The following is a 15,765-nucleotide window of genomic DNA, read 5'->3' as shown; positions in this document are numbered from 1 at the left end:
ACAGTGGCGGCTGCTGGACAGGCACCCAGCTCTGAAGGCAGCACTGCCGCTAGCAACAGTGCAGAAGTAAGGGCGGCATAGTATGAACACATCTGCAAAATCTGCTAGTTATGATGTGACCAACACATGAAAAATGTTTGATTTCTCCGTGATTTAAGTAGACCCCTATTTATAATCATGTGTAAGCGAAGATGTGTGGCCACAAATTGTACCAGAATTAAACAGCATTATCACCTTCTTACCAGCTTGGTAAAAATATGTGGTATAGACAAGTCTTATGGGCACGATGTTTTAAACCATTCTACAGGGAGGACCCAACTTGAGGACTGGTTTTAGGCTTCTGAGTGGAGCAGTTTGTGTAACGGGGAGGACACAAAGATGGCACTAATGGGTATTTTAATGATTATAAATTATTTCAGAGTCAGGAGTATAGGAACCAAACACTTGAATTTAAATTGTTCAACTGTCTATTATACTAGAGTGAACTGTCAATGTGTGTAAGTTCTCCAATGGGAAATAAACCTTATAATGACTCCAAGGCGTAGATCAAAGTTTTTCTGCACAATTTCAAGCAGCTCTTCTTCTGATCTATCTGAAGTGCCATAGTGGAACACAGAAATGGCTAGAGGATGGCTCAGACCAATACAGTAAGACAGCTGTAGGATATACACATCAAACCAAGTTAGTAATTGCAGTTCATTTCAGCACCCTTCTGCTTTACAAAAATAGAAACCTACCTAGTTTTAAGATTCCCTGCAGTACAGATAAGGTATTTCCTTTAGGACCTGTTTTTAGTATTCCATTGCGGCATGCTCCTACTCTATTGTGGTCTGGTACCTACACCCAGCCAAAACAGGTCTGTAGGAACTACCATCTTACAATGAAAATATGCCATACTCAGGAACTAGAACTTGGAAGGGGCTCTACCATGGGAAAAAACCTTTCTGCTTCCTTATGATGTATAAGTGAAGCTGGGAAGATTTGTTGTTTCTGTTTGTTTACATTAGAAATTTAACTCAACTATCCTGTTTGATTGGAAGACTGTGCTTGACTGGGCAAATATTTCACAGAAATGCTATGCAGGTGAAACCAGAAAAATTAAGAGGGGAAGTGCTTTCTACTCAGCCTATCAGAATCCTTCTGACTGGCTAACTGAACTCAAACACTTCCAATGATAGCCCTTCTGCTGAAGAGTCAACACCTCCTTCCCCTGTTCAGCCAAGGGCTGAGAGAGCTCAAAACTCAAGTCTCTGGGTCCCAAGAGGAAAGCCACCAATAAAGCAAGAAAAACTGATTTGACAATTGTCATAAATATAAAGGGAAGGGTAACCACCTTTCTGTATACAGTGCTATAAAATCCCTCCTGGCCAGAGGCAACATCCTGTTACCTGTAAAGGGTTAAGAAGCTCAGCTAACCTGTCTGGCACCTGACCCAAAGGACCAATAATGGGACAAGATACTTTCAAATCTTGGAGGGGAAGGCTTTTGTTTGTGATCTTTGTTTACGTGGTTGTTCTCTCTTGGGACTGAGAGAGGCCAGACAGAAATCCATCTTCTCCAACCCATCCTAATCCAAGTCTCCAATATTGCAACCAGTATAGGTAAGATAGGCAAGGCGGATTAGTTTATCTTTTGTTTTATGTGAATTTTCCCTATGTTAAGAGGGAGGTTTATTCCTGTTTTCTGTAACTTTAAGGTTTTGCCCAGAGGGGGGATCCTCTGTGTTTGAATCTGAATACCCTGTAAAGTATTTTCCATCCTGATTTTACAGAGATGATCTTTACCTTTCTTTTTTTTTTAAAAAAATAAAATCCTTCTTTTAAGAACCTGACTGATTTTTCCACAAAAAGAAAAGCAGTACTTGTGGCACCTTAGAGACTAACAAATTTATTTGAGCATAAGCTTTCGTGAGCTACAACTCACTTCATCGGATGCATGCAGTGGAAAATACAGTGGGCAGATTTTATATACACAGAGAACATGAAACAATGGGTGCTACCTTACACACTGTAACAAGAGTGATCAGGTAAGGTGAGCAGCAGGAGAGTGGGGGCAGTGGGGAAAAACCTTTGTAGTGATAATCAAGGTGGGCCATTTCCAGCAGTTGACAAGAATGTGTGAGGAACAGTGGGAGGGGGCGGGGGGCAGGGGGGAAATAACCATGGGGAAATATTTTTACTTTGTGTAATGACACATCCACTCCCAGTCTTTATTCAAGCCTAAATTAATTGTGTCCAGTTTGCAAATTAATTCCAATTCAGCAGTCTCTCGTTGGAGTCTGTTTTTGAAGTTTCTTTGTTGAAGAATTGCCACTTTTAGGTCTGTAATTGAGTGAGCAAAGAGATTGAAGTGTTCTCCGACTGGTGTTTGAATGTTATAATTCTTGACATCTGATTTGTGTCCATTTATTCTTTTACATAGAGACTGTCCAGTTTGGCCAATGTACATTGGCAGAGGGGCATTGCTGGCACATGATGGCATATATCACGTTGGTAGATGTGCAGGTGAACAAGATCTCTATCAAGCATTCTTACAACTAGAATACCAGATTGACAGAGCCAGAAAAGTACCCAGAAGTTACCTACTACTGGACAGGCCCAACAAAGAAAGTAAAAGAACGCCACTAACCATCACCTTCAGCCCCCAACTAAAACCTCTCGAACGCATCATCAAGGATCTACAACCTATCCTGAAGGACGACCCATCACTCTCACAGATCTTGGGAGACAGGCCAGTCCTTGCTTACAGACAGCCCCCCAACCTGAAGCAAATACTCACCAGCAACCACACACCACACAACAAAAACACTAACCCAGGAACCTATCCTTGCAACAAAGTCCGTTGCCCACTGTGCCCACATATCTATTCAGGGGACACCATCATAGGGCCTAATCACATCCGCCACACTATCAGAGGCTCGTTCACCTGCACATCTACCAATGTGATATATGCCATCATGTGCCAGCAATGCCCCTCTGCCATGTACACTGGCCAAACCGGACAGTCTCTACGTAAAAGAATAAATGGACACAAATCAGATGTCAAGAATTATAACATTCAAAAACCAGACGGAGAACACTTCAATCTCTCGGCAGCAGGCTGAGTGGGGCCAGTGGCTGGGACTCGGCAGGCAGCAGCGTGCCATTAAAAATCGGCTCGCGTGCTGTCTTCGGCACACGTGCCATAGGTTGCAGACCCCTAGCCTAGCACAGTAGGGCCTTGTTCCTAATGGGGACTTCTAAGTGCTGTGTCATTATTAGTCATTATCAGGTCATTGCAGGAACCAAGGGTGCTATGAAACCTTAACTCAAGTGTTTAACTGTGGAACAGCTCTGCCCTCTAATGTATATAAGGATGTCATGTGCTGAATGAAAGCTGATATACAGCAGCCACCCAGAACAATTATGCATACTTGCTGGTATTGCATGCTGCCTAGACAATCACCATGTTTTATTTGTTTTGCATTAGTTTTGGGCCCAGTCATGGTAATATCTCTCACCACAGAAGTTGGTCTAATAAAAGATATTACTTCACCCACCTTATCTCTCTAATATCCTGGGGCTAACACTACAAACATGATCACACAATATCATAATAATGCATATGACCAAGGAAGCCAAATAAGTTTGCACAGGCAGCCTTCATTCTGGCATTTCCTAATTTTGGAATGCTTGACTTTCCAATCTTAACATTCTTTTCATGTCATTTTTTGGGATGTATTTTCATAACAAGCAATCTGAAAAAAACAAATTTTTATCATGTGGAACCATACTTACTCTCATCTGGGTCATGAGCAGGGCTGAGACATTCAGACTTTTGCCATTTGAGGTAATGAGTAGAGAAGCACAGTCTAGTAGTCCTATGTGGACCAGCCACTGGAAGTTGGGAGGTGAGGAAGAGACATTGTACCAATGGAGTTCACAGTTATTTGCTAAAGAATCAGCAACCCTGGGTTCAGTTACAGGTTCTGGGGGTAGGATGTTCTCTCTAGTGGTCTAGTTGGGGTCCCTGTGCCCCAACATAGAATCATAGAATATCAGGGCTGGAAGGGACCTCAGGAGGTCATCTAGTCCAACCTCCTGCTCAAAGCAGGACCAATCCCCAACTAAATCATCCCAGCCACGGCTTTGTCAAGCCTGACCTTAAAAATATCTAATGAAGGAGATTCCACCACCTCCCTAGGTAACGCATTCCAGTGTTTCACCACCCTCTTAGTGAAAAAGTTTTTCCTACTATCCAACCTAAACCTCCCCCACTGCAACTTGAGACTATTACTCCTTGTTCTGTCATCTGCTACCACTGAGAACGGTCTAGATCCATCCTCTTTGGAACCCCCTTTCAGGTAGTTGAAAGCAGCTATCAAACCCCCCTCATTCTTCTCTTCTGCAGACTAAACAATCCCAGTTCCCTCAGCCTCTCCTCAAAAGTCATGTGTTCCAGGCCCCTAATAATTTTTGTTGCCCTCCGCTGGACTCTTCCCAATTTTTCCACATCCTTCTTGTACTGTGGGGCTCAAAACTGGACACAGTACTCCAGATGAGGCCTCACCAATGTCGAATAGAGGGGAACGATCACGTCCCTCGATCTGCTGGCTATGCCCCTACTTATAAATCCCAAAATGCCATTGGCCTTCTTGGCAACAAGGGCACACTGTTGACTCATATCCAGCTTCTCGTCCACTGTAACCCCTAGGTCCTTTTCTGCAGAATTGCTGCCGAGCCATTCGGTCCCTAGTCTGTAGTTGTGCATGGGATTCTTCCATCCTAAGTGCAGGACTCTGCACTTGTCCTTGTTGAAACTCATCAGATTTCTTTTGGCCTAATCCTCTAATTTGTCTAGGGCCCTCTGTATCCTATCCCTACCCTCCAGCGTATCTACCTCTCCTCCCAGTTTAGTGTCATCTGCAAACTTGCTGAGGGTGCAATCCACACCATCCTCCAGATCATTTATGAAGTTATTGAACAAAACCAGCCCCAGGACCGACCTTTGGGGCACTCCACTTGATACCGGCTGCCAACTAGACATGGAGCCATTGATCACTACCCATTGAGTCTGACAATCTAGCCAACCTTCTATCCACCTTATAGTCCATCCAGCCCATACTTCTGTAACTTGCTGGCAAGAATACTGTGGGAGACAGTGTCAAAAGCTTTGCTAAAGTCAAGGAACAACACGTCCACCACTTTCCCCTCATCCATAGAGCCAGTTATCTCATCATAGAAGGAAATTAGATTAGTCAGGCATGACTTGCCCTTGGGGAATCCATGCTGACTGTTCCTGATCACTTTCCTCTCCTCTAAGTGCTTCAGAATTGATTCCTTGAGGACCTGCTCCATGATTTTTCCAGGGACTGAGGTGAGGCTGACTGGCCTATAGTTCCCAGGATCCTCCTTCTTCCCTTTTTTAAAGATGGGCACTACATTAGCCTTTTTCCAGTCGTCCGGGACCTCCCCCGATCGCCATGAGTTTTCAAAGATAATGGCCAATGGCTCCGCAATCACATCCGCCAACTCCTTTAGCACTCTCGGATGCAGCGCATTCGGCCCCATGGACTTGTGCTCATCCAGCTTTTCTAAATAGTCCCGAACCACTTCTTTCTCCACAGAGGGCTGGTCACCTCCTCCCCATGCTGTGCTGCCCAGTGCTGTAGTCTGGGAGCTGACCTTGTTCGTGAAGACAGAGGCAAAAAAAGCATTGAGTACTTCAGCTTTTTCCACATCCTCTGTCACTAGGTTGCCTCCCTCATTCAGTAAGGGGCCCACACTTTCCTTGACTTTCTTCTTGTTGCCAACATACCTGAAGAAACCCTTCTTGTTACTCTTAACATCTCTTGCTAGCTGCAACTCCAGGTGTGATTTGGCCTTCCTGATTTCACTCCTGCATGCCCGAGCAATATTTTTATACTCTTCCCTGGTCATTTGTCCAATCTTCCATTTCTTGTAAGCTTCTTTTTTGTGTTTAAGATCAGCAAGGATTTCACTGTTAAGCCAAGCTGGTCGCCTGCCATATTTACTATTCTTTCTACACATTGGGATGGTTTGTCCCTGTAACCTCAATAAGGATTCTTTAAAATACAGCCAGCTCTCCTGGACTCCTTTCCCCCTCATGTTATTCTCCCAGGGGATCCTGCCCATCAGTTCCCTGAGAGAGTCAAAGTCTGCTTTTCTGAAGTCCAGGGTCCGTATTCTGTTGCTCTTCTTTCTTCCCTGTGTCACGATCCTGAACTTGACCATCTCATGGTCACTGCCTCCCAGGTTCTCATCCACTTTATCTTTCCCTACTAATTCTTCCCGGTTTGTGAGCAGCAGGTCAAGAAGAGCTCTGCCCCTCGTTGACTGTTCCCCTTTTCTTCAGCTCCCATTCCAGACCTGGTTTTCTACTATTTCAACCCCCCTCCCACAGCTTTTGTTGCTTTCAGGCTTCCTCTCCTCCCTCTGCTCCTCATCCTTTTGCACTGTAATCAGGCTGCCTCCCCCAAGCTTTCTGGGTGGCAGTAGGGGGCATTAAGAACATAGAAAGAGGGTCTCCTTGCTCAGTTCCAATACCTCCCTGCCACCACAGGGTCTCCAGCAGCTAAGAAAAGCCATTGCAAGCTAAATCCTGCTCAGCCACTATAGCCCTGGAATGGAGCATGCTCAGGCACTGGGGAGGGCACATATACAGTCCAGTCAGCATGCAAGAGGAATCCTTATAAAATGTAGCTGCCAGCCTCTAACATCTCTACTGAGGATGTGAAAACTGATTTTTCAGAGGCTTATAACTTGTCCAAATTTGGGTTTTCACAGGGACCAGAGGAGGCACACAGGGTGACCATCACCGAATTTCAAGCCCTTTCTCCAAATCACTTGAGGTGCCAGATTTTCTCGTTAAAGCTAAGCATTTAAAATGGGTAAAAACAGTATTATTCTTCATCCTCATTCTTGGCAATAACTGAACATTTTTTGGTGAAACTTGCCCCCCGCCCCCAAAATAAAAAAATCAGTCTGAAACTTACACCCAGCATGAAAAATTTCAACCCAAATGGTTTAACTCTGGAAAAAGTACAAGCAACTGAAAAGTATAAGCAACTGAAAACATGGTCTCATAATTCAAAGTGTTAGGCAGCCTTAAGTATTGAGATTGCTAAGAGATCTACCTATAATGTGTTTAGTAGGGTATGCCTGCTCTTGATTTTTCCCTTCTTACCTGGATCAATACTCTTCTACAGAGACCAGCTTTCACTAGGATTTTCACTGGGATTTTGCAACCCAGCAAGCTGCATATGCTGCTGAGTGATCAGCTTTGGAAGGATCTTTCCCAGAGAAAGCACCTCCTCCATGGGCTCCCCAGCCTCCTTAAGTATCAACAATGATCTTTCGGCCAGTCAATCCAGCATCACTTTGTAGGGCAAACAATTACACGTTGACTTGACAAACCAAGGCTCTGTGTATAAATTAATTCCAACACCACTATGGATTAATTGCTTGTATTTAGGTCAGAAACAAAACAAGCCCAATCAATGGGTTGCTATGCATCTCTTTGTAGTTCGTTATTTGATGTAGCCTACCTGGGTAAGGTGGAATTTTATGTAGGATGTGCCACAGTTTGTACTGTAATAATTTTAAAAGATTGATATGAACACAGACCGTTTTTGAAAGACACAGTAAAACCTATTACTTTGTCATTTGCCCCATCCAGCACAGATCATAATGTTGGAGCTGCTAGCCAGTGAACATTTTTAGTGCCACTTGGTGGGACTATTCACCCTTTCAAGGGGAAAGAGGAGTGGTTTATGGTAAAACTCAGCTTCACTAAATAAGGCAAAATGCTAGTCAGGATTTGCCTTTAGTTATCTAGTGAAATCTGTACACAATTGACTAGATTGTACCTTGTAAACACTTCCCCAGTGGGGAGCTGCACCACTCCAGCACAGGTCATCTGACTCCCAGACACAGTGCCATCCAGTGCACAGGGGGGTGCATGAACTTCAACCCCCCACTCTGCCCCCATTTAAGAGGTGCACACAGTCCCCACCTATGTAGCAAGATGCCTGGAGAAAAGGGGGAAGGAACAATGGCATTATTTACTCCCCAGCCCCTCTGGGGAATTGTTATCACTGGGGATTATGGCATCTCTATGGCAGTCCTGTACTCTCCTGAATTTGGCCATTTGTTACACCACTTGTATAATGTAGGGAAGAGGTTTTTTATTTTCTTCTCCCTTCTGCACGCCTAGGTAAGGGCCAACCACAATCTTGCTCAGTGTGTGTAACTGAAACACTGAACAAATTCCAGGTTCTGATGTATGGTGAGAATTAATACATTGTGTCTCAATCTTAAATTGCATCGCCATCTGGATAGCATTAACCATACAAATTACTCTAAGTGCTAAGCATTATAGATATTGTGACATCAACTCAAGTGCTTCAAGTCAAGAATTTTAGCAAGTAATTTAAGAACCAGTTTGTTTAACATAATGTTCAACTTTCTGTAATGATTGAAGTATATTTTGTCACTGATAAAGATTCAAGAATCTCTACATATCCATTCTTGATTGGCCAAACAATTATGGGATCAGTTTGGATGCTAGCTTCCTCACATCCTCCTGATGACTGAGTATAAGCAGCAGTTACCAAGTTTCCTTAAAAATGTAGTTGAGACTTGTATTGTTTCACTAAAACAGTACATTTAATTGTTTTGAAGGAGAACATTTAGAAAGGACATTGCAGAATATAATCTCAGTCTATTTGTGTTAAAAATCTTTCAAAGTACCATACCTTAGGACCACAGTTCACTTGGAAGGAGATGATAGATTGTGTTCTCATCTAGATATTTTGCTGGAATAACTTCTTTGACAACTTTTTCCATTAGTTCTTTCTGCATTTGTTGAACAGGCATAAAAAATTGTGTGTTAATTAAATTTTGAATGAACTCCTTGGGGGAGAATAGTATGTCTCCTGCTCTGTTTTACCCACATTCTGCCATATATTTCATGTTATAGCAGTCTTGGATGACCCAGCACATGTTGTTCATTTTAAGAACACTTTCACCACATGTAGGATTCATACAAGGTTTATGCGCTTGGCAACATTCAGGGCACACCCAGAGTGTTGTGCTGGACCTGTGCACACACAGCTCCTTTCAAGGGCATCAACCTTGGAATCTCACCCAGATGATATGAACCGTGGGAAGCCTCCCAGGACTGGGCTCAAGGCCCGAGAGCAAGGAATGTGGTAGATAGAAATTGGTAAATAAGAATGTTAAACAAAGCCAGTGTATTCCTTTTATCTGTTGGAGAATGTAATGCGCGGGGGGAGAGAAAGAATAAAGGGGAAGGTGGAAAGCTGACAGGCAGAAGCCTGTTAGCAGACCAGCCGTTTGCTTGCTAAAAGCTGTGTTCTGTCTTGTCATTGAACCGCCACAACTGGCGCCCAAACGTGGGGCCCTCAGCACTCACCTCGCCCGGCAAGGGTTTCAGACACGTCACTCATCCGCTTCATGGATCCCGGTGAGTATTTTTCATTGTGGTAAGTATGGGAAGCTCCCTCTCTGCTTTGCAAGTGCAACACCGTAGTGAGCTACAGTATTTGCTGCGTAAGGCTCAGCATGACTGCCCCACTCGAGAACTCACTCTCCTGCTACAGGAGGTGAGTGCCCAGTGCCCGTGGTACCCTGAAGCCGGAACCCTTAAGCTAGCGGACTGGGAGCAGTTGGGCCAGACACTGCACGAAGAGCCTCGGGCGCCCGTGCAGGCTCTACATGCCTGGCATCTCTGCCGCGACGCGATACAGCGTGTCGCCTCGGACAGGCCCACCCTCGCGAGGCTGGCGATCTCGCCACGCCCGTCTGCTCCTGCAGCCATCCCCCGTCCTGGCGATGCGACACAGCGTGTCACCTCGGAAAGGCCCTCTCCGGCGTCAACAGAGGGGCTGCCGATCCCGCCACCCCCGTCCGCTCCTGCAGCCATCCCTCCCCCTGCTTCGCCCCCAGTGCCTCTATTACCACCGCCTCCCTGGCCTTCCCCACCGGAGCCGGTGTGTGATCACCCTCCCCCCGTGGGGCCCCATGCTCCGGGGCCCCCCGGGGGGTCCTCCGCGTCTGCTCAGCGGCTTTCGCTGGTGCAACAAATGGTTCACGCAGCGAAGACTCACTCAGATATTACAGCAGATGAGCTGGCTGATCTGGTCTCAGTTTGTCAGGTGACCTGGCAGGATGATGGCCAGGGCAACCAGGTTGCAAACTGGGTCAGTTTGCCCTACTCGGTGATCAGAGACTTAAAGAAAGCGATTCACGAGTTCGGCCTCACTAGCACGTATGTAAGTGGTCTCATTGAAGGGCTAGGTACTGGGTACACCCTGATCCCTGAAGATTGGAAGGTGCTGTTGCGTATGATGCTGACGCCCAGTCAGTATGTTATTTGGCTTAGTGAATTTCGGCAGATGGGGGAACGCCAAGCCCAGGTGTATAGAGAGCAAGGTGTCATTTATGAGCAATTGGCCAGGGAGGGCCAGTTTGCTACTGTTCAGATGCAGTCTCAACTCCCTCAGGCCGTCTTCCCCATTATTTCCACCTGCGCCCAGCATGCTTTCCGGAAGGTCCCGGATTCAGGCAAGCCTACCAAAAGCTTTGCCAGTATCCGTCAGGGTGCAGAGTCCTTTATGGATTTTACCAACAGATTGCAGGAGGCTATCCTCCGACAGGTGGATAACCCTGCGGCAGCTCAGGAGATCCTGTTAAAAATGGCAGTTGAAAATGCGAACGAGGATTGCCACCGTGCTGTCCAGGCTGCACAAGCCTCTGGAATTCTAGAGCTGTCAGACATGCTGCGGGCGTGCCAAAACATCGGAACTCAAGCACATAAAGCTGTGGTTATGGCCGCTGCCCTGCAGAAAAGCGGGAAGGAGGGGAAGCGTTGTTACCACTGTGGTAAGGAGGGTCACTTTCAGCAGGAGTGCCGCTCATCGACGGTGCCCGCCCGCCCCTCAAAGAAGTGCCCCAAGTGTCGGAAGGGCTATCACTGGGCTAATCAGTGTCGTAGCGGGTCGGGAAACCGCACGACAGGTTCCCCCCGAACCCAGGGCCAAACGGGGGTGTTTCCACTCAGACAACTGTTCCTCTGCTTTAAAACCCATAGACTCCATGAAGATGGCGACTGCCGGAAGTGCAGGTCTTGATTTGATTATGCAGGAGGACGCTGACTTTCGGTTGCCGGGGGAGGTTTGCGCCATACCTACCCAGGTGACGGGACCTCTCCCTGCTGGATTTGTGGGTCTGGTTCTCCCTCGCTCACACGCTGGGAAACAGGGTTTTTTTGTCATCCCAGGGGTCATTGACGCCGATTACACCGGTGTTATTAAGGTTCAGGTATGGACCCATTTTCCACAGTCGCTCCCGCGTGGACAGTCAATTGCGCAATTGATTTTAGTCCCCTATCAGGTGCCAGCCACAGAGGATCGAGCCTGGGGCAGGAACGGCTTTGGATTGACGCTGTCTCAGTTGCTGTCTCACAACACGTCCTCTCCACTTGTTGCTCTAACAATGTCTGTCTGCCCCTCGAAACCTCAGTTAACACTTCTCTTAAATAATGTTCCTTTTACAGGGCTGGTGGACACTGGAGCTGACGTTACGGTGATTCGTGATCCGGAGTGGCCAGTCGGTTGGCCAACAGTTCCTTCGAAAGAGTTGTGGGGGGATCGGGGGTAGCAAACCCGGGTGCCAAAGTTTGTCTTGGGTCACGGTCTCTAAACCAGGAGGCCGTGCCCTTGCTACAATCCACCCTTTTGTACTCCCTGTCCACCTCAATATTTGGGGCCGTGACTTACTTGTAAAGCTGGACACCACCCTCGATATTAATATATAATGGCCCGAAATCCTCCCTCACCCACCTTGCCATCCGCATTACCATTGGTATGGCAATCCTTAGAGCCCGTGTGGATTGACCAGTGGCCCCTCCCCCTAGAAAAGCTGAAAGCGCTTCATTCACTTGTACAACAATATTTGCATGCACAGCGCTTGGAGAGCTTCACTAGTCCTTGGAATTAGCTGCTGTTATTTTGGCCTTTTAACTTTTTGCTGATTGTCCCTTTAATCTGATCATGGACATGCATTATGTTTATCAGGTAATTGATCATTTACCCCTTGCCCTTATTACCCCTCAGGTCGATGCGGACCTTCTTCGCCTGTTTTTGTCCTTACAGTATCTCATCACCACTTGTAATTTCCCTTATTTTGTTGCTCATATTCGCAGTCATACTCCTCTGCCTGGGCTACTTACTGAAGGCAATGCACGCGCTGATCGCGTGTTACGTGGGCAGGTAAATTCCCTTTTTTCTGACCCCATTGAAAGCCATGCCTTTTTTCATCAGTCTGCCTCTGTTTTGGCCCGGCAGTTTCACATTCCTGCTGATCATGCACGTTCTATTGTTCGTTCCTGCCCCCACTGTGCCGCTGCTGCCCCTACCTTTTTTTATGCCGTTAACCCTAGAGGTACCGTAGCGAATCAGCTGTGGCAAATGGATGTCACTCATGTGCCACAATTCCGCCCCTATTCATTTTTACATGTTTCCATTGATACCTATTCAGGATTCCTCTGGGCGACCCCACAGCGTGGGGAAGCCACTCCCAAAGTTATTCACCATTTGCTAGCCTGTTTTGCTGTTATGGGTCACCCGAGCCAGATAAAAACAGATAATGCCCCAGCCTATTGCTCCACAGCCCTCTCCATCTTTTGTGCCCAATGGGACATCTGTCTCAAACACGGGATCCCTTATAATTCCACAGGCCAAGCTATTGTTGAACGTGCAAATTGCACGCTAAAAACCTTGCTCGACAAACAATTAAAACAAGGGGAGCTGCGTCTCCGAACCTTAGGAGACATTCAGCAGCAATTGCATATCCTTTTGTTCACTTTAAATAATTTAACGCTGAATGCAGATCAGCAGACCCCCGCGGATCGGCATTTTCACAAATCCGAGGTACTGGAAAGACCGCATGTCTATTACCATCAGCTGCCCGATCCGCAATGGCTGGGCCCAGTGCCTTTAATTACTTGGGATCGGGGATATGCTGCTGTGTCTCTCCCTGCAGGACCGTTGTGGGTTCCGGCCCGGTGTGTGCGACCGGCACTGAAACAGCATGGCATGGCACCAGGGGCTGTCGAACGCCATACCGGAGTTTCAGCTGACCTTGGAGGAGAACGCGGTGCCTCCCGGGTCGACAACGGCGGGACGGAAACGGAGGAGGCGTAGCGTCCCAAGCCAGCCCGTGACATGGAGAGCAGTAAAAGCATTGGTCGCCGCGGCTCAACGAAGACTGGCAGCAAACCAACAGCCAGAGACTTCTGAGACTTTGTTTGTGGCAATTCTTGCCCAAATTACTGCTAATTCTGTATTGATTGTATGCCTTTTGTGCCTGCTATTTCCTGTAGGGGTTGGCTCGGGAGCGCTTTCTCCGTTATGGGCCCGAATGATATATAACCTATGGGAAATATGGGCTTCAATAGCAAATGTTACCCACTTTTGTTTATTTGATTTTGTAGCAGCTGAAGAATTGTTAGGTACGTGCCTTATTCCAGTATGTCATCACCCTGAGGAAATTGGGAATAAAATGATGCTCGCTGCTTACGCAAATCTCTTTTCCCAGTACTCTAGCATGGCTAATTGGGGCCCTGCCAATTACACTTTACCTTTTTAAGCTTATTTTTTGCTGTTGCTGTGTGCAAAGCCTTTTTGTTAAGGCTTTGTCAAGAACCGCCCTGGCAGGCTCCACGAGTTATGACCTCGTCTGTCCGGGAGTTAATTGGCTTGCAAAAGCAAACTGATGGCTACCATGAGATGGCCGAGCACAAATAAACAAAAAAGGAGGGGATGTAGGATTCATACAAGGTTTATGCGCTTGGCAACATTCAGGGCACACCCGGAGTGTTGTGCTGGACCTGTGCACACACAGCTCCTTTCAAGGGCATCAACCTTGGAATCTCACCCAGATGATATGAACCGTGGGAAGCCTCCCAGGACTGGGCTCAAGGCCCGAGAGCAAGGAATGTGGTAGATAGAAATTGGTAAATAAGAATGTTAAACAAAGCCAGTGTATTCCTTTTATCTGTTGGAGAATGTAATGCGCGGGGGGAGAGAAAGAATAAAGGGGAAGGTGGAAAGCTGACAGGCAGAAGCCTGTTAGCAGACCAGCCGTTTGCTTGCTAAAAGCTGTGTTCTGTCTTGTCATTGAACCGCCACAACCACAGATTTGACAAAACACAAAGAAGGTACCAATGTGAGATTTCTAAATATAGCAAAGGCACGCAATCCAATTTAATAATCTGAAGCGTCGTCCAAGATCTGAGAGGGACAAGGTGTGGAGAATGCTTTCAGAAGTCTTAAAAGAGCAACACTCTGATGCAGAAACTACAGAACCCAAACCACCAAAAAAGAAAATCAGCCTTCTCCTGGTGGCATCTGACTCAGATGATGAAAGTGAACATGCCTCGGTCTACACTGCTTTGGATCATTATCGAGCAGAACCCATCATCAACATTGACGCATGTCAATTGACGCATGTCCTCTGGAATGGTGGTTGAAGATGAAGGGTCATATGAATCTTTAGTGCATCTGGCAAGTAAATATCTTGCAATGCTGGCTACAACAGTGCCATGAGAATGCCTATTCTCACTTTCAAGTGACATTGTAAACAAGAAGCAGACAGCATTCTCTCCTGCAAATGTAAACAAACTTGTTTGTCTGAGTGACTGGCTGAACAAGCAGTAGGAATGAGTGGACTTGTAGGCTCTAAAGTTTTACACACTGTTTTATTTTTGAATGCAGGTTTTTTTGTACATAATTCTACATTTGTAAGTTCAATTCTCATGATAAAGAGACTGCATTACACTGCTTATATAAGGTGAATTGAAAAAATACTATTACTTTTGTTTTTTACAGCACAAATATTTGTTATAAAAAATATAAAGTGAGCGCTGTACACTTTGTATTCTGTGTTGTAGTTGAAATCAATATATTTGAAAATGTAGAAAAGATCCAAAAATATTTAAATAAATGGTATTCTATTATTGTTTAACAGTGTGATTATTTGCGCAATTAATCACAATTAATTTTTTTAATCGCTTGACAGCCCGAAATAAGACATTAGTGAAACCCTGACCTAAGTCATGTGATTGCTCAGAAAATAAAGACCAGTCTCTTACCAAAATTCCTTTGTCATTTATTACCTGTATCCTTCCTTTACCTGCTGTTTGTATGTATATGAGTGCCTACATGCCAACACTTTCTCATAACATGAAAGAAACCTCCCAAAACAGTTTTTGGATTGATTCAAGTGCTAAAAAGGTCATGGAACCATATGATTTTCTTAGCACTTGACAAAAATACATCCCCAGTAATATCCCAAAGTGCAGTAGTACAATGCAACTTAACTCACCACCACTGAACCAGTGAAGTTAAACATAAACCGCCCTCTCCTCCAACAATTCCCCACATTTCCAATTCCCACTCCTCATTCAGTTCTCCTCTGCCTTCTGAGAACATATGTACATTAACTGTCTTACTAGGGAGAAAATGTAACTCTAACCATTCAGTCAGCAAACCCACTCATGACAGTACTGAAGGCTAAGGAGATGACTAACCAGATATGCAGCCTGTTACTTCTAGGTCATTGCTTCAAATGTAGCCTGTGGCAGCACTGACTAAAAGATCTGGGGGCCTGAGAGAAGTGAGGGAGTTGTCCCAGTCCAGTTGCCTCACAAAATGTGTCCACATCACAAAAAGCACCATCCTAG

At 45.8% G+C, this 15,765-nt stretch overlaps 1 protein-coding gene and 1 pseudogene across 9 annotated transcripts in view; one reads left to right on the top strand and one right to left on the bottom strand.

Annotated features, from left to right (window-relative positions):
- LOC144265324 (endogenous retrovirus group K member 21 Gag polyprotein-like) overlaps nucleotides 1–15,039 on the top strand; it is a 28,976-nt gene extending 13,937 nt beyond the window's left edge. The window contains exons 1-3 of one of the 9 annotated variants that reach the window (XR_013346249.1): nucleotides 6,053–12,097; nucleotides 12,226–12,292; nucleotides 13,065–13,133. Coding sequence is in view for 2 of the 9 variants with exons in the window: in XM_077817882.1 (XP_077674008.1) it covers nucleotides 9,512–11,152 (1,641 nt within the window). In the remaining 7 variants the exon portion in view is untranslated. Of the gene's footprint in view, nucleotides 1–6,052 lie in introns of those variants that run through there. The other 8 variants (XR_013346252.1, XM_077817884.1, XR_013346251.1 and 5 more) reach the window with 8 other exon arrangements.
- The window catches only part of LOC144265417 (S-adenosylmethionine synthase-like), a 35,379-nt pseudogene that overhangs the window by 205 nt on the left and 19,409 nt on the right, over nucleotides 1–15,765 (bottom strand).

This window comes from Eretmochelys imbricata, chromosome 5 (assembly GCF_965152235.1).
Source record: "Eretmochelys imbricata isolate rEreImb1 chromosome 5, rEreImb1.hap1, whole genome shotgun sequence".
Taxonomy (NCBI): Eukaryota; Metazoa; Chordata; order Testudines; family Cheloniidae; genus Eretmochelys; species Eretmochelys imbricata.
Note: the sequence above shows the minus strand (reverse complement) of the source record. Positions and strands in the feature narration are given on the sequence as shown.